This window comes from Echiichthys vipera, assembly GCF_963691815.1.
Source record: "Echiichthys vipera genome assembly, chromosome: 8".
Taxonomy (NCBI): Eukaryota; Metazoa; Chordata; class Actinopteri; order Perciformes; family Trachinidae; genus Echiichthys; species Echiichthys vipera.
This window is the reverse complement of record NC_139833.1, coordinates 25162804-25188170: the sequence shown is the minus strand read 5'-3', so window position 1 is coordinate 25188170 and position 25367 is coordinate 25162804. Positions and strand designations below refer to the sequence as shown.

The following is a 25367-nucleotide window of genomic DNA, read 5'->3' as shown; positions in this document are numbered from 1 at the left end:
GATGTTTTTTCATGCTACAAATTACACAATAGGAGTAGACTAGACTGTAATACATGTAGCACGTGCTACAATATGATGGACAGACAGAACAAACACACATGCATATACTAGGATAAATAGAACATCCACAAAACAGATTTTCCTATTACATATTCACACAAAAAGATAAAACAATAGAGCAAAAGTAGAAGTACATGCAAACTTGCATACTTGTATTGCCCCTTTAGGGACAAAGCAAATCAGAAGAAAAGATTAGGTGTTGCTCTGTATTGCATGTCACTCTCTTTTATCCATAACAGCACGTGCTGAGTGAGAGGCAGTAGAGGAGAGGAGTACACTCTGGACAGGCTGTCTAGATTAAGATATAGATGGGTTATGAGCCAAGGGGTCCCATTATACTGGCCCTGAGATGCACAGCAAATTAAGAAAACACGCGCAAACATCTTCACCAATTTGACACTGCAACACTGCAAATAAAGGGGAAACTAAAAAAGTTGGAATTTCTTCAGATTACTATAATTTGCCGGCAAATAGTAAGCATGAAATGGGTGCAGCCTTGTCTGAAAGTGTAGTGAATAGCATGTGAATGGATGGAAACTTATATGAGCATCATTTATTTATATTTTCTTTTGTTAACATAATATATTTACAAAAAAATTGTGAGTGTTAGTCAACGCTAACTTAGCTGTGTTTCCAGATAAGTTTCCAGATTTTGTGAGTTTGACAGAAAAAGGTCTCAAACTAAATTTTCTCATGATCTGTCCGTCTGAGAAATAATGTTGTATATGGCGCCCCTTTTTTACTTTTAGTCTAGTTTTAGTCGACTAAAAGTCTGAGCATTTTAGTCTAGTTTTAGTCGAGTAAAAGTCTGAGCATTTTAGTCTAGTTTTAGTCGACTAAAAGTCTGAGCATTTTAGTCTAGTTTTAGTCGACTAAAAGTCTGAGTATTTTAGTCTAGTTTTAGTCGACTAAAAGTCTGAGCATTTTAGTCTAGTTTTAGTCGACTAAAGTCTGAGCATTTTAGTCTAGTTTTAGTCGACTAAAGGTCTGAGCATTTTAGTTTAGTTTTAGTCAACTAAAAGTCTGAGCATTATAGTCTAGTTTTAGTCGACTAAAGTCTGAGCATTTTAGTCTAGTTTTAGTCGACTAAAAGTCTGAGCATTTTTAGTCTAGTTTTAGTCGACTAAAAGTCTGAGCATTTTAGTCTAGTTTTAGTCAACTAAAAGTCTGAGCATTTTAGTCTAGTTTTGGTCGACTAAAAGTCTGAGCATTTTAGTCTAGTTTTAGTCGACTAAAAGTCTGAGCATTTTAGTCTAGTTTTAGTCGACTAAAAGTCTGAGCATTTTAGTCTAGTTTTAGTCGACTAAAGTCTGAGCATTTTAGTCTAGTTTTAGTCGACTAAAAGTCTGAGCATTTTAGTCTAGTTTTAGTCGACTAAAAGTCTGAGCATTTTTAGTCTAGTTTTAGTCGATTAAAAGTCTGAGCATTTTAGTCTAGTTTTAGTCAACTAAAAGTCTGAGCATTTTAGTCCAGTTTTAGTCGACTAAAAGTCTGAGCATTTTAGTCTAGTTTTAGTTGACTAAATTCTGAGCATTTTAGTCTAGTTTTAGTCGACTAAAAGTCTGAGCATTTTAGTCTAGTTTTAGTCGACTAAAAGTCTAAGCATTTTAGTCTAGTTTTAGTCGACTAAAGTCTGAGCATTTTAGTCTAGTTTTAGTCGAGTAAAAGTCTGAGCATTTTAGTCTAGTTTTAGTCGACTAAAAGTCTGAGCATTTTAGTCTAGTTTTAGTCGACTAAAAGTCTGAGCATTTTAGTCTAGTTTTAGTCGAATAAAAGTCTGAGCATTTTAGTCTAGTTTTAGTCGACTAAAAGTCCTAGCATTTTAGTCTAGTTTTAGTCGACTAAAAGTCCTAGCATTTTAGTCTAGTTTTGGTCGACTAAAAGTCTGAGCATTTTAGTCTAGTTTTAGTCGAATAAAAGTCTGAGCATTTTTGTCCAGTTTTAGTCGACTAAAAGTCTGAGCATTTTAGTCTAGTTTTAGTCGACTAAAGTCTGAGCATTTTAGTCTAGTTTTAGTCGACTAAAAGTCTGAGCATTTTAGTCTAGTTTTAGTCGACTAAAGTCTGAGCATTTTAGTCTAGTTTTAGTCGACTAAAGTCAGAGCATTTTAGTCTAGTTTTAGTCGACTAAAAGTCTGAGCATTTTAGTCTAGGTTTAGTCGACTAAAGTCTGAGCATTTTAGTCTAGTTTTAGTCGACTAAAAGTCTGAGCATTTTAGTCTAGTTTTAGTCGACTAAAGTCTGAGCATTTTAGTTTAGTTTTAGTCGACTAAAAGTCTGAGCATTTTAGTCTAGTTTTAGTCGACTAAAGTCTGAGCATTTTAGTCTAGTTTTAGTTGACTAAAAGTCTGAGCATTTTAGTCTAGTTTTTGTCGACTAAAGTCTGAGCATTTTAGTCTAGTTTTAGTGGACCAAAGTCTGAGCATTTTAGTCTAGTTTTAGTCGACTAAAAGTCTGAGCATTTTAGTCTAGTTTTAGTTAACTAAAAGTCTGAGCATTTTAGTCTAGTTTTAGTTGACTAAAAGTCTGAGCATTTTAGTCTAGTTTTAGTCGAGTAAAAATCTGAGCATTTTAGTCTAGTTTTGGTCGACTAAAAGTCTGAGCATTTTAGTCTAGTTTTGGTCGACTAAAAGTCTGAGCATTTTAGTCTAGTTTTGGTCGACTAAAAGTCTGAGCATTTTAGTCTAGTTTTAGTCGACTAAAGTCTGAGCATTTTAGTCTAGTTTTGGTCGACTAAAAGTCTGAGCATTTTAGTCTAGTTTTAGTCGACTAAAGTCTGAGCATTTTAGTTTAGTTTTAGTCGACTAAAAGTCTGAGCATTTTAGTCTAGTTTTAGTCGACTAAAGTCTGAGCATTTTAGTCTAGTTTTAGTCGACTAAAGTCTGAGCATTTTAGTCTAGTTTTAGTCGACTAAAAGTCTGAGCATTTTAGTCTAGTTTTAGTTGACTAAAAGTCTGAGTATTTTAGTCTAGTTTTAGTTGACTAAAAGTCTGAGCATTTTAGTCTAGTTTTAGTCGACTAAAAGTCTGAGCATTTTAGTCTAGTTTTAGTCGACTAAAAGTCTGAGCATTTTAGTCTAGTTTTAGTCGACTAAAGTCTGAGCATTTTAGTCTAGTTTTAGTCGACTAAAGTCTGAGCATTTTAGTCTAGTTTTAGTCAACTAAAAGTCTGAGCATTTTAGTCTAGTTTTAGTTGACTAAAAGTCTGAGTATTTTAGTCTAGTTTTAGTTGACTAAAAGTCTGAGCATTTTAGTCTAGTTTTAGTCGACTAAAAGTCTGAGCATTTTAGTCTAGTTTTGGTCGATTAAAGTCTGAGCATTTTACTTTAGTTTTAGTCGACTAAAAGTCTGAGCATTTTAGTCTAGTTTTAGTCGACTAAAGTCTGAGCATTTTAGTCTAGTTTTAGTCGACTAAAGTCTGAGCATTTTACTCTAGTTTTAGTCGACTAAAAGTCTGAGCATTTTAGTCTAGTTTTAGTCAACTAAAAGTCTGAGCATTTTAGTCTAGTTTTAGTTGACTAAAAGTCTGAGTATTTTAGTCTAGTTTTAGTTGACTAAAAGTCTGAGCATTTTAGTCTAGTTTTAGTCGACTAAAAGTCTGAGCATTTTAGTCTAGTTTTGGTCGACTAAAAGTCTGAGCATTTTAGTCTAGTTTTAGTCGACTAAAGTCTGAGCATTTTAGTCTAGTTTTAGTCAACTAAAAGTCTGAGCATTATAGTCTAGTTTTAGTCGACTAAAAGTCTGAGCATTTTAGTCTAGTTTTAGTCGAGTAAAAGTCTGAGCATTTTAGTCTAGTTTTAGTCAGCTAAAGTCTGAGCATTTTAGTCTAGTTTTGGTCGACTAAAAGTCTGAGCATTTTAGTCTAGTTTTGGTCGACTAAAAGTCTGAGCATTTTAGTCTAGTTTTAGTCGACTAAAGTCTGAGCTTTTTAGTCTAGTTTTGGTCGACTAAAGTCTGAGCATTTTAATCTAGTTTTAGTCGACTAAAGTCTGAGCATTTTAGTCTAGTTTTGGTCGACTAAAAGTCTGAGCATTTTAGTCTAGTTTTAGTCGACTAAAGTCTGAGCATTTTAGTCTAGTTTTGGTCGACTAAAAGTCTGAGCATTTTAGTCTAGTTTTAGTCGACTAAAGTCTGAGCATTTTAGTTTAGTTTTAGTCGACTAAAAGTCTGAGCATTTTAGTCTAGTTTTAGTCGACTAAAAGTCTGAGCATTTTAGTCTAGTTTTAGTTGATTAAAAGTCTGAGCATTTTAGTCTAGTTTTAGTCGAGTAAAAATCTGAGCATTTTAGTCTAGTTTTAGTCGACTAAAGTCCGAGCATTTTAGTCTAGTTTTAGTCGACTAAATTCTGAGCATTTTAGTCTAGTTTTAGTCGACTAAAGTCTGAGCATTTTAGTCTAGTTTTAGTTGACTAAAAGTCTGAGCATTTTAGTCTAGTTTTTGTCGACTAAAGTCTGAGCTTTTTAGTCTAGTTTTGGTCGTCTAAAGTCTGAGCATTTCAATCTAGTTTTAGTCGACTAAAGTCTGAGCATTTTAGTCTAGTTTTGGTCCACTAAAAGTCTGAGCATTTTAGTCTAGTTTTAGTCGACTAAAAGTCTGAGCATTTTAGTCTAGTTTTGGTCGACTAAAAGTCTGAGCATTTTAGTCTAGTTTTAGTGGACTAAAAGTCTGAGCATTTTAGTCTAGTTTTAGTCGACTAAAGTCTGAGCATTTTAGTCTAGTTTTAGTCGACTAAAGTCTGAGCATTTTAGTTTAGTTTTAGTCGACTAAAAGTCTGAGCATTTTAGTCTAGTTTTAGTTGACTAAAAGTCTGAGCATTTTAGTCTAGTTTTAGTCGAGTAAAAATCTGAGCATTTTAGTTAGTTTTAGTCGACTAAAGTCTGAGCATTTTAGTCTAGTTTTGGTCGACTAAAAGTCTGAGCATTTTAGTCTAGTTTTGGTCGACTAAAAGTCTGAGCATTATAGTCTAGTTTTGGTCGACTAAAAGTCTGAGCATTTTAGTCTAGTTTTAGTCGACTAAAAGTCTGAGCATTTTAGTCTAGTTTTGGTCGACTAAAAGTCTGAGCATTTTAGTCTAGTTTTAGTCGACTAAAAGTCTGAGCATTTTAGTCTAGTTTTGGTCGACTAAAAGTCTGAGCATTTTAGTCTAGTTTTAGTCGACTAAAGTCTGAGCATTTTAGTCTAGTTTTGGTCGACTAAAAGTCTGAGCATTTTAGTCTAGTTTTAGTTGACTAAAGTCTGAGCATTTTAGTTTAGTTTTAGTCGACTAAAAGTCTGAGCATTTTAGTCTAGTTTTAGTCGACTAAAGTCTGAGCATTTTAGTCTAGTTTTAGTCGACTAAAGTCTGAGCATTTTAGTCTAGTTTTAGTCGACTAAAAGTCTGAGCATTTTAGTCTAGTTTTAGTCAACTAAAAGTCTGAGCATTTTAGTCTAGTTTTAGTTGACTAAAAGTCTGAGTATTTTAGTCTAGTTTTAGTTGACTAAAAGTCTGAGCATTTTAGTCTAGTTTTAGTCGACTAAAAGTCTGAGCATTTTAGTCTAGTTTTGGTCGACTAAAAGTCTGAGCATTTTAGTCTAGTTTTAGTCGACTAAAGTCTGAGCATTTTAGTCTAGTTTTAGTCAACTAAAAGTCTGAGCATTATAGTCTAGTTTTAGTCGACTAAAAGTCTGAGCATTTTAGTCTAGTTTTAGTCGAGTAAAAGTCTGAGCATTTTAGTCTAGTTTTAGTCAACTAAAGTCTGAGCATTTTAGTCTAGTTTTGGTCGACTAAAAGTCTGAGCATTTTAGTCTAGTTTTGGTCGACTAAAAGTCTGAGCATTTTAGTCTAGTTTTAGTCGACTAAAGTCTGAGCATTTTAGTCTAGTTTTGGTCGACTAAAAGTCTGAGCATTTTAGTCTAGTTTTAGTCGACTAAAAGTCTGAGCATTTTAGTCTAGTTTTGGTCGACTAAAAGTCTGAGCATTTTAGTCTAGTTTTAGTCGAGTAAAAATCTGAGCATTTTAGTCTAGTTTTGGTCGACTAAAAGTCTGAGCATTTTAGTCTAGTTTTGGTCGACTAAAAGTCTGAGCATTTTAGTCTAGTTTTGGTCTACTAAAAGTCTGAGCATTTTAGTCTAGTTTTGGTCGACTAAAAGTCTGAGCAATTTAGTCTAGTTTTAGTTGACTAAAAGTCTGAGCATTTTAGTCTAGTTTTAGTCGACTAAAAGTCTGAGCATTTTAGTCTAGTTTTAGTCGACTAAAAGTCTGAGCATTTTAGTCTAGTTTTGGTCGACTAAAAGTCTGAGCATTTTAGTCTAGTTTTAGTCGACTAAAAGTCTGAGCATTTTAGTCTAGTTTTAGTCGACTAAAAGTCTGAGCATTTTAGTCTAGTTTTAGTCGACTAAAGTCTGAGCATTTTAGTCTAGTTTTGGTCGACTAAAAGTCTGAGCATTTTAGTCTAGTTTTAGTCGACTAAAGTCTGAGCATTTTAGTTTAGTTTTAGTCGACTAAAAGTCTGAGCATTTTAGTCTAGTTTTAGTCGACTAAAGTCTGAGCATTTTAGTCTAGTTTTAGTCGACTAAAGTCTGAGCATTTTAGTCTAGTTTTAGTCGACTAAAAGTCTGAGCATTTTAGTCTAGTTTTAGTCAACTAAAAGTCTGAGCATTTTAGTCTAGTTTTAGTTGACTAAAAGTCTGAGTATTTTAGTCTAGTTTTAGTTGACTAAAAGTCTGAGCATTTTAGTCTAGTTTTAGTCGACTAAAAGTCTGAGCATTTTAGTCTAGTTTTGGTCGACTAAAAGTCTGAGCATTTTAGTCTAGTTTTAGTCGACTAAAGTCTGAGCATTTTAGTCTAGTTTTAGTCAACTAAAAGTCTGAGCATTTTAGTCTAGTTTTGGTCGACTAAAAGTCTGAGCATTTTAGTCTAGTTTTGGTCGACTAAAAGTCTGAGCATTTTAGTCTAGTTTTAGTCGACTAAAGTCTGAGCATTTTAGTCTAGTTTTAGTCGACTAAAGTCTGAGCATTTTAGTCTAGTTTTGGTCGACTAAAAGTCTGAGCATTTTAGTCTAGTTTTGGTCGACTAAAAGTCTGAGCATTTTAGTCTAGTTTTAGTCGACTAAAGTCTGAGCATTTTAGTCTAGTTTTGGTCGACTAAAAGTCTGAGCATTTTAGTCTAGTTTTAGTCGACTAAAAGTCTGAGCATTTTAGTCTAGTTTTGGTCGACTAAAAGTCTGAGCATTTTAGTCTAGTTTTAGTCGAGTAAAAATCTGAGCATTTTAGTCTAGTTTTGGTCGACTAAAAGTCTGAGCATTTTAGTCTAGTTTTGGTCGACTAAAAGTCTGAGCATTTTAGTCTAGTTTTGGTCGACTAAAAGTCTGAGCATTTTAGTCTAGTTTTGGTCGACTAAAAGTCTGAGCATTTTAGTCTAGTTTTAGTTGACTAAAAGTCTGAGCATTTTAGTCTAGTTTTAGTCGACTAAAAGTCTGAGCATTTTAGTCTAGTTTTAGTCGACTAAAAGTCTGAGCATTTTAGTCTAGTTTTGGTCGACTAAAAGTCTGAGCATTTTAGTCTAGTTTTAGTCGACTAAAAGTCTGAGCATTTTAGTCTAGTTTTAGTCGACTAAAGTCTGAGCATTTTAGTCTAGTTTTAGTCGACTAAAGTCTGAGCATTTTAGTCTAGTTTTAGTCGACTAAAGTCTGAGCATTTTAGTCTAGTTTTAGTCGACTAAAAGTCTGAGCATTTTAGTCTAGTTTTAGTCGACTAAAAGTCTGAGCATTTTAGTCTAGTTTTAGTTGACTAAAAGTCTGAGTATTTTAGTCTAGTTTTAGTTGACTAAAAGTCTGAGCATTTTAGTCTAGTTTTAGTCGACTAAAAGTCTGAGCATTTTAGTCTAGTTTTGGTCGACTAAAAGTCTGAGCATTTTAGTCTAGTTTTAGTCGACTAAAGTCTGAGCATTTTAGTCTAGTTTTAGTCAACTAAAAGTCTGAGCATTTTAGTCTAGTTTTGGTCGACTAAAAGTCTGAGCATTTTAGTCTAGTTTTGGTCGACTAAAAGTCTGAGCATTTTAGTCTAGTTTTAGTCGACTAAAGTCTGAGCATTTTAGTCTAGTTTTGGTCGACTAAAGTCTGAGCATTTTAATCTAGTTTTAGTCAACTAAAAGTCTGAGCATTTTAGTCTAGTTTTGGTCGACTAAAAGTCTGAGTATTTTAGTCTAGTTTTAGTTGACTAAAAGTCTGAGCATTTTAGTCTAGTTTTAGTCGACTAAAAGTCTGAGCATTTTAGTCTAGTTTTGGTCGACTAAAAGTCTGAGCATTTTAGTCTAGTTTTAGTCGACTAAAGTCTGAGCATTTTAGTCTAGTTTTAGTCAACTAAAAGTCTGAGCATTATAGTCTAGTTTTAGTCGACTAAAAGTCTGAGCATTTTAGTCTAGTTTTAGTCGACTAAAGTCTGAGCATTTTAGTCTAGTTTTGGTCGACTAAAAGTCTGAGCATTTTAGTCTAGTTTTGGTCGACTAAAAGTCTGAGCATTTTAGTCTAGTTTTAGTCGACTAAAGTCTGAGCATTTTAGTCTAGTTTTGGTCGACTAAAGTCTGAGCATTTTAATCTAGTTTTAGTCAACTAAAGTCTGAGCATTTTAGTCTAGTTTTGGTCGACTAAAAGTCTGAGCATTTTAGTCTAGTTTTAGTCGACTAAAAGTCTGAGCATTTTAGTCTAGTTTTAGTCGACTAAAAGTCTGAGCATTTTAGTCTAGTTTTGGTCGACTAAAAGTCTGAGCATTTTAGTCTAGTTTTAGTCGACTAAAGTCTGAGCATTTTAGTCTAGTTTTGGTCGACTAAAGTCTGAGCATTTTAGTCTAGTTTTAGTCGACTAAAAGTCTGAGCATTTTAGTCTAGTTTTGGTCGACTAAAAGTCTGAGCATTTTAGTCTAGTTTTAGTCGACTAAAGTCTGAGCATTTTAGTCTAGTTTTGGTCGACTAAAGTCTGAGCATTTTAATCTAGTTTTAGTCAACTAAAGTCTGAGCATTTTAGTCTAGTTTTGGTCGACTAAAAGTCTGAGCATTTTAGTCTAGTTTTAGTCGACTAAAAGTCTGAGCATTTTAGTCTAGTTTTGGTCGACTAAAAGTCTGAGCATTTTAGTCTAGTTTTAGTCGACTAAAGTCTGAGCATTTTAGTCTAGTTTTAGTCGACTAAATTCTGAGCATTTTAGTCTAGTTTTAGTCGACTAAAAGACTGAGCATTTTAGTTTAGTTTTAGTCGACTAAAGTCTGAGCATTTTAGTCTAGTTTTAGTCGACTAAAGTCTGAGCATTTTAGTCTAGTTTTAGTCGACTAAAAGTCTGAGCATTTTAGTCTAGTTTTGGTCGACTAAAAGTCTGAGCATTTTAGTCTAGTTTTGGTCGACTAAAAGTCTGAGCATTTTAGTCTAGTTTTAGTCAACTAAAAGTCTGAGCATTTTAGTCTAGTTTTAGTCGACTAAAGTCTGAGCATTTTAGTCTAGTTTTGGTCGACTAAAAGTCTGAGCATTTTAGTCTAGTTTTAGTCGACTAAAAGTCTGAGCATTTTAGTCTAGTTTTGGTCGACTAAAAGTCTGAGCATTTTAGTCTAGTTTTAGTCGAGTAAAAATCTGAGCATTTTAGTCTAGTTTTGGTCGACTAAAAGTCTGAGCATTTTAGTCTAGTTTTGGTCGACTAAAAGTCTGAGCATTTTAGTCTAGTTTTGGTCGACTAAAAGTCTGAGCATTTTAGTCTAGTTTTGGTCGACTAAAAGTCTGAGCATTTTAGTCTAGTTTTAGTTGACTAAAAGTCTGAGCATTTTAGTCTAGTTTTAGTCGACTAAAAGTCTGAGCATTTTAGTCTAGTTTTAGTCGACTAAAAGTCTGAGCATTTTAGTCTAGTTTTGGTCGACTAAAAGTCTGAGCATTTTAGTCTAGTTTTAGTCGACTAAAAGTCTGAGCATTTTAGTCTAGTTTTAGTCGACTAAAAGTCTGAGCATTTTAGTCTAGTTTTAGTCGACTAAAGTCTGAGCATTTTAGTCTAGTTTTGGTCGACTAAAAGTCTGAGCATTTTAGTCTAGTTTTAGTCGACTAAAGTCTGAGCATTTTAGTTTAGTTTTAGTCGACTAAAAGTCTGAGCATTTTAGTCTAGTTTTAGTCGACTAAAGTCTGAGCATTTTAGTCTAGTTTTAGTCGACTAAAGTCTGAGCATTTGAGTCTAGTTTTAGTCGACTAAAAGTCTGAGCATTTTAGTCTAGTTTTAGTCAACTAAAAGTCTGAGCATTTTAGTCTAGTTTTAGTTGACTAAAAGTCTGAGTATTTTAGTCTAGTTTTAGTTGACTAAAAGTCTGAGCATTTTAGTCTAGTTTTAGTCGACTAAAAGTCTGAGCATTTTAGTCTAGTTTTGGTCGACTAAAAGTCTGAGCATTTTAGTCTAGTTTTAGTCGACTAAAGTCTGAGCATTTTAGTCTAGTTTTAGTCAACTAAAAGTCTGAGCATTTTAGTCTAGTTTTGGTCGACTAAAAGTCTGAGCATTTTAGTCTAGTTTTGGTCGACTAAAAGTCTGAGCATTTTAGTCTAGTTTTAGTCGACTAAAGTCTGAGCATTTTAGTCTAGTTTTGGTCGACTAAAGTCTGAGCATTTTAATCTAGTTTTAGTCAACTAAAAGTCTGAGCATTTTAGTCTAGTTTTGGTCGACTAAAAGTCTGAGTATTTTAGTCTAGTTTTAGTTGACTAAAAGTCTGAGCATTTTAGTCTAGTTTTAGTCGACTAAAAGTCTGAGCATTTTAGTCTAGTTTTGGTCGACTAAAAGTCTGAGCATTTTAGTCTAGTTTTAGTCGACTAAAGTCTGAGCATTTTAGTCTAGTTTTAGTCAACTAAAGTCTGAGCATTTTAGTCTAGTTTTGGTCGACTAAAAGTCTGAGCATTTTAGTCTAGTTTTGGTCGACTAAAAGTCTGAGCATTTTAGTCTAGTTTTAGTCGACTAAAGTCTGAGCATTTTAGTCTAGTTTTGGTCGACTAAAGTCTGAGCATTTTAATCTAGTTTTAGTCAACTAAAGTCTGAGCATTTTAGTCTAGTTTTGGTCGACTAAAAGTCTGAGCATTTTAGTCTAGTTTTAGTCGACTAAAAGTCTGAGCATTTTAGTCTAGTTTTAGTTGACTAAAAGTCTGAGCATTTTAGTCTAGTTTTGGTCGACTAAAAGTCTGAGCATTTTAGTCTAGTTTTAGTCGACTAAAGTCTGAGCATTTTAGTCTAGTTTTAGTCAACTAAAAGTCTGAGCATTATAGTCTAGTTTTAGTCGACTAAAAGTCTGAGCATTTTAGTCTAGTTTTAGTCGACTAAAGTCTGAGCATTTTAGTCTAGTTTTGGTCGACTAAAAGTCTGAGCATTTTAGTCTAGTTTTGGTCGACTAAAAGTCTGAGCATTTTAGTCTAGTTTTAGTCGACTAAAGTCTGAGCATTTTAGTCTAGTTTTGGTCGACTAAAGTCTGAGCATTTTAATCTAGTTTTAGTCGACTAAAGTCTGAGCATTTTAGTCTAGTTTTGGTCGACTAAAGTCTGAGCATTTTAATCTAGTTTTAGTCAACTAAAAGTCTGAGCATTTTAGTCTAGTTTTGGTCGACTAAAAGTCTGAGTATTTTAGTCTAGTTTTAGTTGACTAAAAGTCTCAGCATTTTAGTCTAGTTTTAGTCGACTAAAAGTCTGAGCATTTTAGTCTAGTTTTGGTCGACTAAAAGTCTGAGCATTTTAGTCTAGTTTTAGTCGACTAAAGTCTGAGCATTTTAGTCTAGTTTTAGTCAACTAAAGTCTGAGCATTTTAGTCTAGTTTTGGTCGACTAAAAGTCTGAGCATTTTAGTCTAGTTTTGGTCGACTAAAAGTCTGAGCATTTTAGTCTAGTTTTAGTCGACTAAAGTCTGAGCATTTTAGTCTAGTTTTGGTCGACTAAAGTCTGAGCATTTTAATCTAGTTTTAGTCAACTAAAGTCTGAGCATTTTAGTCTAGTTTTGGTCGACTAAAAGTCTGAGCATTTTAGTCTAGTTTTAGTCGACTAAAAGTCTGAGCATTTTAGTCTAGTTTTAGTTGACTAAAAGTCTGAGCATTTTAGTCTAGTTTTGGTCGACTAAAAGTCTGAGCATTTTAGTCTAGTTTTAGTCGACTAAAGTCTGAGCATTTTAGTCTAGTTTTAGTCAACTAAAAGTCTGAGCATTATAGTCTAGTTTTAGTCGACTAAAAGTCTGAGCATTTTAGTCTAGTTTTAGTCGACTAAAGTCTGAGCATTTTAGTCTAGTTTTGGTCGACTAAAAGTCTGAGCATTTTAGTCTAGTTTTGGTCGACTAAAAGTCTGAGCATTTTAGTCTAGTTTTAGTCGACTAAAGTCTGAGCATTTTAGTCTAGTTTTGGTCGACTAAAGTCTGAGCATTTTAATCTAGTTTTAGTCAACTAAAGTCTGAGCATTTTAGTCTAGTTTTGGTCGACTAAAAGTCTGAGCATTTTAGTCTAGTTTTAGTCGACTAAAAGTCTGAGCATTTTAGTCTAGTTTTGGTCGACTAAAAGTCTGAGCATTTTAGTCTAGTTTTAGTCGACTAAAGTCTGAGCATTTTAGTCTAGTTTTAGTCGACTAAATTCTGAGCATTTTAGTCTAGTTTTAGTCGACTAAAAGACTGAGCATTTTAGTTTAGTTTTAGTCGACTAAAGTCTGAGCATTTTAGTCTAGTTTTAGTCGACTAAAGTCTGAGCATTTTAGTCTAGTTTTAGTCGACTAAAAGTCTGAGCATTTTAGTCTAGTTTTAGTCGACTAAAGTCTGAGCATTTTAGTCTAGTTTTAGTCGACTAAAGTCTGAGCATTTTAGTCTAGTTTTAGTCGACTAAAAGTCTGAGCATTTTAGTCTAGTTTTAGTCGACTAAAAGTCTGAGCATTTTAGTCTAGTTTTAGTCGACTAAAAGTCTGAGCATTTTAGTCTAGGTTTAGTCGACTAAAGTCTGAGCATTTTAGTCTAGTTTTAGTCGACTAAAAGTCTGAGCATTTTAGTCTAGTTTTAGTCGACTAAAGTCTGAGCATTTTAGTTTAGTTTTAGTCGACTAAAAGTCTGAGCATTTTAGTCTAGTTTTAGTCGACTAAAGTCTGAGCATTTTAGTCTAGTTTTAGTTGACTAAAAGTCTGAGCATTTTAGTCTAGTTTTTGTCGACTAAAGTCTGAGCATTTTAGTCTAGTTTTAGTCGACCAAAGTCTGAGCATTTTAGTCTAGTTTTAGTCGACTAAAAGTCTGAGCATTTTAGTCTAGTTTTAGTTAACTAAAAGTCTGAGCATTTTAGTCTAGTTTTAGTCGAGTAAAAATCTGAGCATTTTAGTCTAGTTTTGGTCGACTAAAAGTCTGAGCATTTTAGTCTAGTTTTGGTCGACTAAAAGTCCGAGCATTTTAGTCTAGTTTTAGTCGACTAAAGTCTGAGCATTTTAGTCTAGTTTTAGTCAACTAAAAGTCTGAGCATTATAGTCTAGTTTTAGTCGACTAAAAGTCTGAGCATTTTAGTCTAGTTTTAGTCGACTAAAGTCTGAGCATTTTAGTCTAGTTTTGGTCGACTAAAAGTCTGAGCATTTTAGTCTAGTTTTGGTCGACTAAAAGTCTGAGCATTTTAGTCTAGTTTTAGTCGACTAAAGTCTGAGCATTTTAGTCTAGTTTTGGTCGACTAAAGTCTGAGCATTTTAATCTAGTTTTAGTCAACTAAAGTCTGAGCATTTTAGTCTAGTTTTGGTCGACTAAAAGTCTGAGCATTTTAGTCTAGTTTTAGTCGACTAAAAGTCTGAGCATTTTAGTCTAGTTTTAGTCGACTAAAAGTCTGAGCATTTTAGTCTAGTTTTGGTCGACTAAAAGTCTGAGCATTTTAGTCTAGTTTTAGTCGACTAAAAGTCTGAGCATTTTAGTCTAGTTTTGGTCGACTAAAAGTCTGAGCGATTTAGTCTAGTTTTAGTCGACTAAAGTTTGAGCATTTTAGTCTAGTTTTAGTCGTCTAAATTCTGAGCATTTTAGTCTAGTTTTAGTCGACTAAAAGACTGAGCATTTTAGTTTAGTTTTAGTCGACTAAAGTCTGAGCATTTTAGTCTAGTTTTAGTCGACTAAAAGTCTGAGCATTTTAGTCTAGTTTTAGTCGACTAAAGTCTGAGCATTTTAGTCTAGTTTTAGTTAACTAAACGTCTGAGCATTTTAGTCTAGTTTTAGTCGACTAAAGTCTGAGCATTTTAGTCTAGTTTTAGTCGACTAAAGTCTGAGCATTTTAGTCTAGTTTTAGTCGACCAAAGTCTGAGCATTTTAGTCTAGTTTTAGTCGACTAAAGTCTGAGCATTTTAGTCTAGTTTTAGTCGACTAAAAGTCTGAGCATTTTAGTCTAGTTTTAGTCGACTAAAGTCTGAGCATTTTAGTCTAGTTTTAGTCGACTAAAGTCTGAGCATTTTAGTCTAGTTTTAGTCGACTAAAAGTCTGAGCATTTTAGTCTAGTTTTAGTCGACTAAAAGTCTGAGCATTTTAGTCTAGTTTTAGTCGACTAGAATTCTGAGCATTTTAGTCTAGTTTTAGTCGACTAAAAGTCTGAGCATTTTAGTCTAGTTTTAGTCGACTAAAGTCTGAGCATTTTAGTTTAGTTTTAGTCGACTAAAGTCTGAGCATTTTAGTCTAGTTTTAGTCGACTAAAGTCTGAGCATTTTAGTCTAGTTTTAGTCGACTAAAGTCTGAGCATTTTAGTTAGTTTTAGTCAACTAAAAGTCTGAGCATTTTAGTCTAGTTTTAGTCGACTAAAGTCTGAGCATTTTAGTCTAGTTTTAGTCGACTAAAGTCTGAGCATTTTAGTCTAGTTTTGGTCGACTAAAAGTCTGAGCATTTTAGTCTAGTTTTAGTCGACTAAAAGTCTGAGCATTTTAGTCTAGTTTTAGTCGACTAAAGTCTGAGCATTTTAGTCTAGTTTTAGTCGACTAAAGTCTGAGCATTTTAGTCTAGTTTTAGTCGACCAAAGTCTGAGCATTTTAGTCTAGTTTTAGTCGACTAAAGTCTGAGCATTTTAGTCTAGTTTTAGTCGACTAAACGTCTGAGCATTTTAGTCTAGTTTTAGTCGACTAAAGTCTGAGCATTTTAGTCTAGTTTTAGTCGACTAAAGTCTGAGCATTTTAGTCTAGTTTTAGTCAACTAAAGTCTGAGCATTTTAGTCTAGTTTTAGTCGACTAAAGTCTGAGCATTTTAGTCTAGTTTTAGTCGACTAAAAGTCTGAGCATTTTAGTCTAGTTTTAGTCGACTAAAGTCTGAGCATTTTAGTCTAGTTTTAGTCGACTAAAGTCTGAGCATTTTAGTCTAGTTTTAGTCGACTAAAAGTCTGAGCATTTTAGTCTAGTTTTAGTCGACTAAAAGTCTGAGCATTTTAGTCTAGTTTTAGTCGACTAAAAGTCTGAGCATTTTAGTCTAGTTTTAGTCGACTAAAAGTCTGAGCATTTTAGTCTAGTTTTAGTCGACTAGAATTCTGAGCATTTTAGTCTAGTTTTAGTCGACTAAAAGTCTGAGCATTTTAGTCTAGTTTTAGTCGACTAAAGTCTGAGCATTTTAGTTTAGTTTTAGTCGACTAAAGTCTGAGCATTTTAGTCTAGTTTTAGTCGACTAAAGTCTGAGCATTTTAGTCTAGTTTTAGTCGACTAAAGTCTGAGCATTTTAGTTAGTTTTAGTCGACTAAAAGTCTGAGCATTTTAGTCTAGTTTTAGTCGACTAAAGTCTGAGCATTTTAGTCTAGTTTTAGTCGACTAAAGTCTGAGCATTTTAGTCTAGTTTTGGTCGACTAAAAGTCTGAGCATTTTAGTCTAGTTTTAGTCGACTAAAGTCTGAGCATTTTAGTCTAGTTTTAGTCGACTAAAGTCTGAGCATTTTAGTTTAGTTTTAGTCGACTAAAAGTCTGAGCATTTTAGTCTAGTTTTAGTCGACTAAAAGTCTGAGCATTTTAGTCTAGTTTTAGTCGACTAAAGTCTGAGCATTTTAGTCTAGTGTTAGTCGACTAAAGTCTGAGCATTTTAGTTTAGTTTTAGTCGACTAAAAGTCTGAGCATTTTAGTCTAGTTTTAGTCGACTAAAAGTCTGAGCATTTTAGTCTAGTTTTAGTCGACTAAAGTCTGAGCATTTTAGTCTAGTTTTAGTCGACTAAAAGTCTGAGCATCATATATTTTAGCCAAACCCATGCAGATATCTTTAGTTTACATGCAGATATCTTTAGTTTAGATGCATGTACAGGTATAGAATAAGTAATCCAATTTATGTTGATGCCAAATTCAGTTCAGTGTGATTTGCTCTGTGAAATACAAAACTAGTGAAAGTACTTGGCCAACAAGGGGAAGTTTAGTGCACTTATAAAGTGACTCAGGTAGGAACTAAAAACCCACTTTACACTCTCACACAAACAAATACACACACTAGTCACACACACACACACACACACACACACACACACACACACACACACACACACACACACACACACACACACTTCTTCTCAGCTCCAATTACCAATTATTAAAACAGTTGCTTTTCATTTCCAGCAAGAACAAAATAGGTTAAGGTTAAGTAACAAAACTCTAGGGCGTTAACAGGCAAAACCACAGTGAATTACGCAAATGTGTGGGGGCCCTGTAGAGGGGGCGGAGGGGTTGGGGTCTGAGAGTTAGTCCTACAGAAGTTCACAGAAATGCCAAAAACATTACATTACGTAGAAAATTAAAATAAAAAGCAAGTGAAACGTTGGTTTTATGGTAGGCTACTCTGCCTTTACCGACCCTTTTTTAAGCTGAAATAATCTTACACAGTAATGACTATAGTCACAGGAATGACAACTGTATATTTGCTTTTTAAGTCCAAAAGTCTCTGTTGAGTCAGGTTAGGTTCAAAAGAGGGTAATTTTTGGCCACAGTTTTATAACACAGTCAACCCTCATTACAATATGACCAAGTTACAGGCACATTCTCGGCACTTAGCTGTAGAAAATACTGAGGGTAGCTGATGTTTTAATGAAACACATTGATAAGCTGACTCCAGTTATACCAGAAGGGGCGATAGAGCGTTAGAGAATCAGGTAAAATGGCTTACCAAATATAATACTTTAACGGATTCTGGTGACTGTTGATTTTAATGTTAGAAAGTTTTTGTTTGAGTGAATCACTGAGATGTCCCACAGGACAGTGAAGTTACATGCTGTTTTTTAGAGAGGCTGGAAGCCTGTAGTTGGAAAGAGGAGTAAAAACGACGGTTAGAAGTTGTTCTTTGTTGGCGTCGGCTGCGGCCCACAGTAGCCGTGTTCAGTTAGAAAATAAAGCGCATCAAACTTGATAATTGAGGGACGTTACAATATGTTGGACATCATCGCTCTCTGGTGGTAGTCTAGGCTAGGTCATGGTCGAATCGACTCAATCTAGTTCGATAATCTTTCGGTTTCCCCTTGTGAGCTCGATGACCTCTGGGATCGACTGTGCAGGTCTGACGGTTGACAGTTCATTTGTGCAACATCAACCCTGGTTCAACGATGGCAGGAGTCGAGGCTGCACACCCTGCCCAGGCGGAGGTTTCCAAACCCAGCAGCTTGCCAGCTGGAGGATATGAGAAGAAGTGTATTTTCTGCAAGATCGTAAACAATGAAATGGGCACAGAGCTTCTTCACTGTGTGAGAATATTACAATGATTAAGTGATATTGAGTGCCAAGCTAGTTAGCTTTAGCATGCTGCTTTGTAAGTGTGTGCGTTGAAGCAGCGTAAAAACAAACAGTGGCTTTATGAAGATGTGGCTTAATTTCATGTCTCATTTTCGTTGATACTATGTAAAAAAAAAAAATACAGTAATTCTAGTACCAGTTGTTATTTCGTGTTATAGTTGTATTTTGGTCTATTGTGTTACCTAAGCTAACTGTTATATCCTGTGTCCTGTTTTACGTGAGGTTAGCTCATAATTGCCAAACGTTTTCACACCAAGAACCCTAAATAAATTCATTTGACGGGATCCCCTGAAACACACTCTCACTCACTCAACAAAAGCTGTAGAAGAGATGACAACAAGCTGAAAGAAACATGCAGTTAAGTGACAAAAAATGGGTTTTCATTAACAAAAGGTAACTAACGTGTCAGTTAAAATAGTGTAGGTTCCGTAAACTTCTCCCCTTCCAGTCTGCACCCTGATGTATTCGTTTCTATTTGCTGACTTGCTCATTTTCCTGCAGGATGAAGAGATCTCATGTTTCAGAGACATCAAACCTGGAGCTCCCCACCATTACCTAGTCGTCCCTGTCCAACATGTAGGGAACTGTAAATCCCTCAGTAAGGAACATGTGCCTTTGGGTAAGGTTTAAACTACACTAATCCTCACTGACACAGCAAAATACAGCCTGCCTTTAATTTCATTAACAACTCATTGCTAACTCATCCTGTGGACTGGAACTTGTATTCTGTGTCAACTATTCTGAAAGTGAATAATATAAAAGCTAGTTGCCTTATTTTTTAATGGAAAATTGTATCCGTTTTTGTTATGATATGTGGTTTTGTTGTCATACTCACAGTGAAGCGGATGGTCGAGACAGGGAAGGAGATCCTCCAGAAAAACAACGTAACAGACCTCAGTGATGTCAGGTGAGCTACATTCAGTGGTGAGTGTTGTAGTTCAAAGCTCTTCCCATTAGTTAATAGTGGCTCACTAATGCAAATGCTACTATGTGACTACTACAAAGGGAACATCTCCAGACATTTTCGGCGAAGCAGCTTTTGTTGCTTGATGACATAAACGTCTACTCAAGGTGCAGTTAAGTTTGTGCGTTAACAGATAGTGACCGACACATTATTTCAAGGTGAATTGATACCCTTTGACCCTTTGATAATAATCAATACAAGTAATCAACAGTATGCCTATTTAGACAGAAAAGCAAGTGAACAATCCTCATAAACATTATACTTACCAGTGAACACAATCACAGTATCAGTGTAACAGTGTCAAGTATGAACTGTATTCACCTAGGGAACAGTAGGTCTTAATCTAATGGACAGTGTAATTCATAATTTGCAGTACTGCACAGTTATCAATGACTACTGTTGCTTTCTGGTTGTAACAATTGAGCAAGTGACACTTAATTTGAGTAAACTTGTCATATCTTAAACCAGTGATCCTGTGTGCGCTAAAGCCCTTTCCCTTGTCTGCAGGTTCGGTTTCCACTGGCCCCCTTTCTGTTCTGTCACACACCTACACCTTCATGTCCTGGCACCTGCCAGTCAAATGAGCTTCATGTCCCGCCTCTTCTACAGACTCAACTCCTATTGGTTTATCACCGTAAGCCCTCTCCTCATTATTTGTTCTGTGCTCCAGTTCCATGCTATTGTATATAATTTGAAGATTAGTAAAGATAAAATAATGACTTCTCTATCTCAAATGTTTGCAACATCAATTCAATTCAATTCAAACAACTTTATTTATCCCTACAGCGCAATTCAGTTTGCAGCCTCAGTCACATAGAAACAAGAAACAACAACAAAGACAAAGACACATACAGCATCCACTCTGTCAGGCTACATTTAAGCAAAATAAGCTTACTGCCATCTTATACTTAGATTGCTCTTTATTGATCCCTTTGGGATGACTCTCGCAAGAAAATGTAATACCTATTTAGGGATTAGTGATAAATTAAAATTTTCCAACCGACCACTGTCAGCCCAGCAACTGGCATTTGCCAATATACTGTATTTGCCCCACCCCACCCTGTCAGCTGGGAGATGCGTTCTGGTGAGTTGGCTATGCTAATAAATAAACAAAATAGTCACAAACTTATATTCCTCCTTACAGTAGTCCCAGCTGAAGCTACGTGCAGAACTCTTCATCACAAACAGTCACCTGAGCGAAACAGTTTACATCACCTGCAAAACTTACTCCAAACAACACAATTCTTCACTGTCTCAAACCAGGCTCAGTGCAGCAAAACACTTTGAACGATCCTCCTTAAGACACACTGAGAGTGAAAACACTACCATCGAACACCATTACAGAAATTAAAAACGTTTAATAATTACAGTTTGAATCATTTCACTGACTTCACACAAATCAATATTTTCTTTAGAGAAAAGAGTGAAATTCTAGATATTTTAGATAAACAAGGAATGAAAATCAGCAGTTTGCTTCAATAGATATATTTTTTTATTTCGTCCTTAAGTAATTAACATAAGTACTGAAATTTACAAACTAAAGGTACGAAGTAACAAAGAATTGCGCCACCTACTGTACCGGAGGTCGAGTTACTCCTGTCATTTTCCCATTCAACCTCATGTAAACGTGGGGAACTTCAATAATCTGATAATTCCCTTAACCAGGGAAAGACCATTTTCCGGCTACTGATGTAAACACACTGAGTTAGTATAGGCCTTAGTTAATCAGAAATGACAGCTTTTTGTCTTCTTCTAGGTCTTCCTCTACACATTCACTCCCTCCACCAACCTGACTTCCTTGGTCCATTTACAAAAAAAACAAATATATATATATATATATATATGTGTGTGTGTAGAATGTGTACTGTAGGTGTAGTTAACACTTTCGACAGCAGTGTGTTAGCTTTTGAGCAAACTGCTGTAAATCCAGAAAATATTGTGCAGGTTGTGGTTAAAGCCATGGGATAAGTGTGTAGACTTTTAAAAAACTGTGTTCAAGCAAAGAAAAACAAATGAACAGCTGCTACGCAGACTGTGGTTGGAGTTTTGCACGTGTGGCTCCAGTTGTGCCCCCTGTCGTTAAGCAGTCGAAAAAACTGTAAACAGAAACCTACAACTGTACGCCTTCTGAATTCAAGTTTCTCTTTTTCACAGAAGACGTTAACTTCATTGGCATGTTAACTCATCGGGAAACACACTTAATTTAAACACAGACACAAAATAATACTCACCATAACCATCTTAGTGAGTCTTTCCACTGTTCCAACAAATACCAACTCTGCTTTGGTCGATACAAAACTTAATTCAGAGGATAAGATTGTTGTCATATGATCTACTCAAAGTCACCAGACTCCTTTGACAAAAACTGTAATTTTACCTCACGGATCATCTGAAAAATACAAACAATTGGACATAAACAAATTTAAACTCACCAAAACCATCTTAGTGAGTCTTTCCACTGTTCCAACAATCACCAACTCTGGTTTGCAAAACAAACATGAAAACATGCAGGCTCTAAGCGATATTTCTCCCCGCTCTCTGAGCAGTTGTTCGTGGGCACACAGCGGCGGCTCCTTCTTGCGAGACAAACAGTTAAATTAGCTAAATAAAATAATAATGGCCCAACCTTACTGTCATCTTACCACGTGAGAATTCTTTTTCTTCATAAACTGCAGGCACCATGGTTTAAATGTGTAAGGACTGTGACCTACTATTTCATAAATGACAAGTCCCATTTCTTTTACTCTTTTTAGATTTTAGACTCTAAAATTTTGATCATTTTAGAGTATTTTTCTCAATCTCAAATTACGGGCGGGGGGGGGGGTGAAGTATCTCTGCACAAAATTCAAAAATATTCACGAATGTGTATAAAAAATATAGTGGTGATATTTTGGCTTACACTTCATTTAAAATGAAAGCCAGGCTCTACCCCCTGTTACATAAGGGACTTACAGTCTAAAGTTGGATATTGTAGCTGTAACTGACTGGAGGACAGTGTGCTGTAGATCTGTATAGTCAACTCACAGATGTCATATTTAGTTCAGTAATTGTTTTAGTGACAACCCTTTGCCACCATACCTTAGTAAATGCAAGTTTCATTTTAAGGTCAAGCTCCCTGTAATCCAGTTGTGTCCACATGTGTTAATGGTTTACAGGCAGACCAGCTGATTGAGTTTCTCAGCTCTAAAGGAGAGACCAACTGATCACTGACTTTGGATCCAGTTCAGCAAGTACTTGACTTTGATGTGAGTGAAACATCCACCTTCTTGCAGATGTCATGTTGGATGATACACGCTCACATTAAGTTGCTTTCTTTTCGTCAGAGCTAATGACAATATTTTAAACTGGAATATTTGTAACAAAAGGCCACTTTTCAGATTGGAAGCCAAATGAAGGCTTGAATGAAGCCAAATCTTGTTTCTGGCTGCTTGAGACATGCCACACAAATGGTTTTAAAAATGTTGTTTACAGAAGAAGTTCATTAGATCTCCATCAATCCGCTGTAATAAAAAATGCATTTACTCTAAGGACCAATCATCTGTTAATCACAAAAGAAAACACTGCCGGCATTTTTCTCTTTGAATGGAAGCGTAGATAGCTCTTATAATTAACCAGCTGTTTTGCCCCTGACATGCTTAATGCTTTGGAAATACAGTATGAGGTTATGCATGTGTGACTGAGAAAAAGTACAAGTACAAATAGGCAAAATGAATTTGTGTGATTCATATATTGTTGACATATAACATGTTGGACAGCTGTGTGATATCCTCAGCTATGCCAAGTTATCCGTTTGCTGACGGGCATTTTGTGGCCAAGCTGACATGGGTTAAAGTAGATTGTGACATCTTCATGAACTATTTACAGTTTAAGGCCCCTTTACAGTGGAAGCAGCTAAGTGATCCTCTGACATTTTAAAGTATTCATAATGATCTCAACAAGAACTGACTTAAAATGAGGTATTTGTTCATACATGATTTGATGTAATGTTTTTGGATTGTGTTAAAATATATACTATAAACTAACTGGTTGGTGCATGAGGTGAATATGCTAATATGATTTTACTGTATACTAAGGAATGTAAAGAAGAAAACCCACACTGTATGTACTGTATGAAAGTGTATGCACTTTAAGAATGAATTTAACTCAGAATAAATAAAACATTGCTGCTTCTCAGTGTGTTCCTGTAGTGAGTCCTCTTCCAGTCATTAGTTCAGCTACAGCAGTCACTGCTTACACTTCACAGAGGACAGTGACACGATAACAGAGAGGGCAATTGTACTTTTCTTCTTTTATTATAATACAATAAGCAGTACTTGCTAATTGATGAATCTACTACTGCCTAAATAAAACGTTCTTTAATTTGCATGGCCATCACTTTAACAGCAACAGATATTATGGCATGCATCGGCCAGTGCATAGTATACTGTGTAATTCTCATTTTGTTAGCAGCATTTGTACTCTATTGTACATCTATTTCAGTGTGGGGCAGATATAGAAGGTTTCTGACTGTAACAACGTTACCTAAATTACAAAGCACACTTGTAATAAATACATGCTCTGAAGCACCCACGCCAAGTCGGATCAAGTTCATCCTATAGCACCATATTGTCTGTCACAGGCAGCCTCGTGTTCTCTTTGGCTTTGATTCAGACTCATTAACCCCTCTGACTTCATTTCAGCTGCTCACTCATCATCCACTACCCCCACATTATAAAGCTTGGGAAGGAAATCTAGTGAAAGGGATTTGTTCAGCTAATGAAAATCTAGTATATAAAATCATGTAAATCATGATTTAGATGATTATTTTTAAACTCAGTTACCCTCGGAAACACGTTGAAAACCCCGTAAACAAATATACAGTGTATTTATACTATATATACAGTGTATATACATTATATCTGTCATATATATAAGTTTCATCATGTCACCAATGTTTTTCTTTATTTGTGTTTAAGTTTTAGGTTGTGATTGTGGTCCCTTGTCCCTAGCATGAGGAGAAAACGCATTAGTGATTTACACTCCTCGGGGGGAATTATCAGACACATGTTTTTAATTGTGGAAGCAAGAAAAAGAGCTATTTTTACTTTATAGGAGTGCCATTACCTGACTGAGGTAAAATTAGTGCAATCCCGTGCTATCTGATTACAATAAAGTGAGTGCTGCCTGAAGTAGCTTTGTTCTTGCCACTGCGTGTACTGCACGTCACAAGGAATCAAGGCATGAACACTAACCAAAGTGTCTGATTACTGCAACAGAGTGATAACTGCATGGTCATCCTTTCCCTGCCACAGCATCTCCCCCTCAAAGTCAACAAGCTTCTGTTTCCTCGCTCGTAGAAGAATCCCGACTAATTTATTAGAGATGGTCACGTAATGCTCAAACAGTTTCCCAAATTCCACAGTGATTATTTTCCCATCTCTGCTGCTTCCATCTCCACCTTTGTCTCTACGCTCTCCAATGATCCGTATCACCTCACACAGCTCCTCAACCTCTTTGCTTATGTGTGTGTGCGCATCCTTCCCCCGCTGCTCCGTCATGGACCCTTGCAGGGGTCTCCCGTAGTCGTCCTGGCCCCTCTGTGGAACCACCACACTGGGCCTAGTGTCGTGACTGAAGGGGTTGTGCTTCTGGTTTTCCCGGTGCTCATTGGACCACTTCTGCCAGTTCTCCTTTAAGCCTTTTACAGAAACGATGCACACTGCAGTGTCATCGTTAAACTGAGCTCGATGTGGGATGTCATCTTCAGTTTCCAGGGTGGTGGTGCTCCGGCTATTCGTCCCCATCACTGTCTCTGTTAAGGAGATGATTAGATAACTTTAATTGGTAATTTCTACACACAGGAATGCAATGTTGAACTTAATTAATAATAGCCCTTCTGTGCTTTCATTGCTTTATTATTTAACAACCAGGGGTGTAAATCAAGTGTTAGCACAATACAATATCATATTTTTGTTTGGACAATCCGATATGCTGATAGCACAAAGTCCGCCACATTATTGTTTCAATTTGATTTGTTCAGGGGCCTGCGATCAATATAACACAATATCATCTGCCCATTTAACACAGTTACATTTTTACTAACTCACAAAAAACTAAAACAGGATTTGACTTTTTAAGACTGATATTTAAATGAAAAACAAACTTGTTTTCAATAAAGAGAATTAATATATTCAAAAATAAAGACACACCTTAAAGATGATATATATATATATATATATATATATATATATTTATTAAAAAAAATCTGTATTTTACTTTGCATCGATGACATTTGATGGTTGATGACTGAATCGATCCAACCCCTTTAACAACTACCTAAAATCTAAATAATCTCTGGATTCCAAGCTAAACTTCGTTTCCCCTGATAAATCTCTTGTCTTGTCTTTGGTGTGTCTTTCTGGTTCAGCGGTATAGATCTGTGCAGTACATGGATCTATGGTAACTGATCTGAACAATGAGACCACTGAACAATTCATAAAAAGAACAGTTTAAATATTATTTAACCAAAATGAATATCAGTTCATCAAAACAACAAGTGAACACCTTGCCTTGCAAAGTAATGTGCCAACCTCTCAGACAGTTGGAGTAAACTAATGTATCACACGTACTTACATGCGACACACGGACTCGATCCTCTCTTCCCCTGCAGTGATGTTTCAT

General features: G+C 35.5%; 1 protein-coding gene across 1 annotated transcript; it reads left to right on the top strand.

The window, feature by feature from the left end:
* Positions 1–17556: 17556 nt before the first annotated feature.
* hint3 (histidine triad nucleotide binding protein 3) lies at positions 17557–22860 on the top strand (the record flags this gene model as incomplete). The annotated part of the gene is made up of 5 exons (XM_083918308.1): positions 17557–17694; positions 18245–18362; positions 18581–18650; positions 19215–19341; positions 21863–22860. The coding sequence occupies 5 exons, from the start codon at positions 17557–17559 to the stop codon at positions 21908–21910; spliced, it is 501 nt and encodes a 166-aa protein (XP_083774434.1). The 3' UTR covers positions 21911–22860.
* Between the last annotated feature and the right edge of the window lie 2507 nt (positions 22861–25367).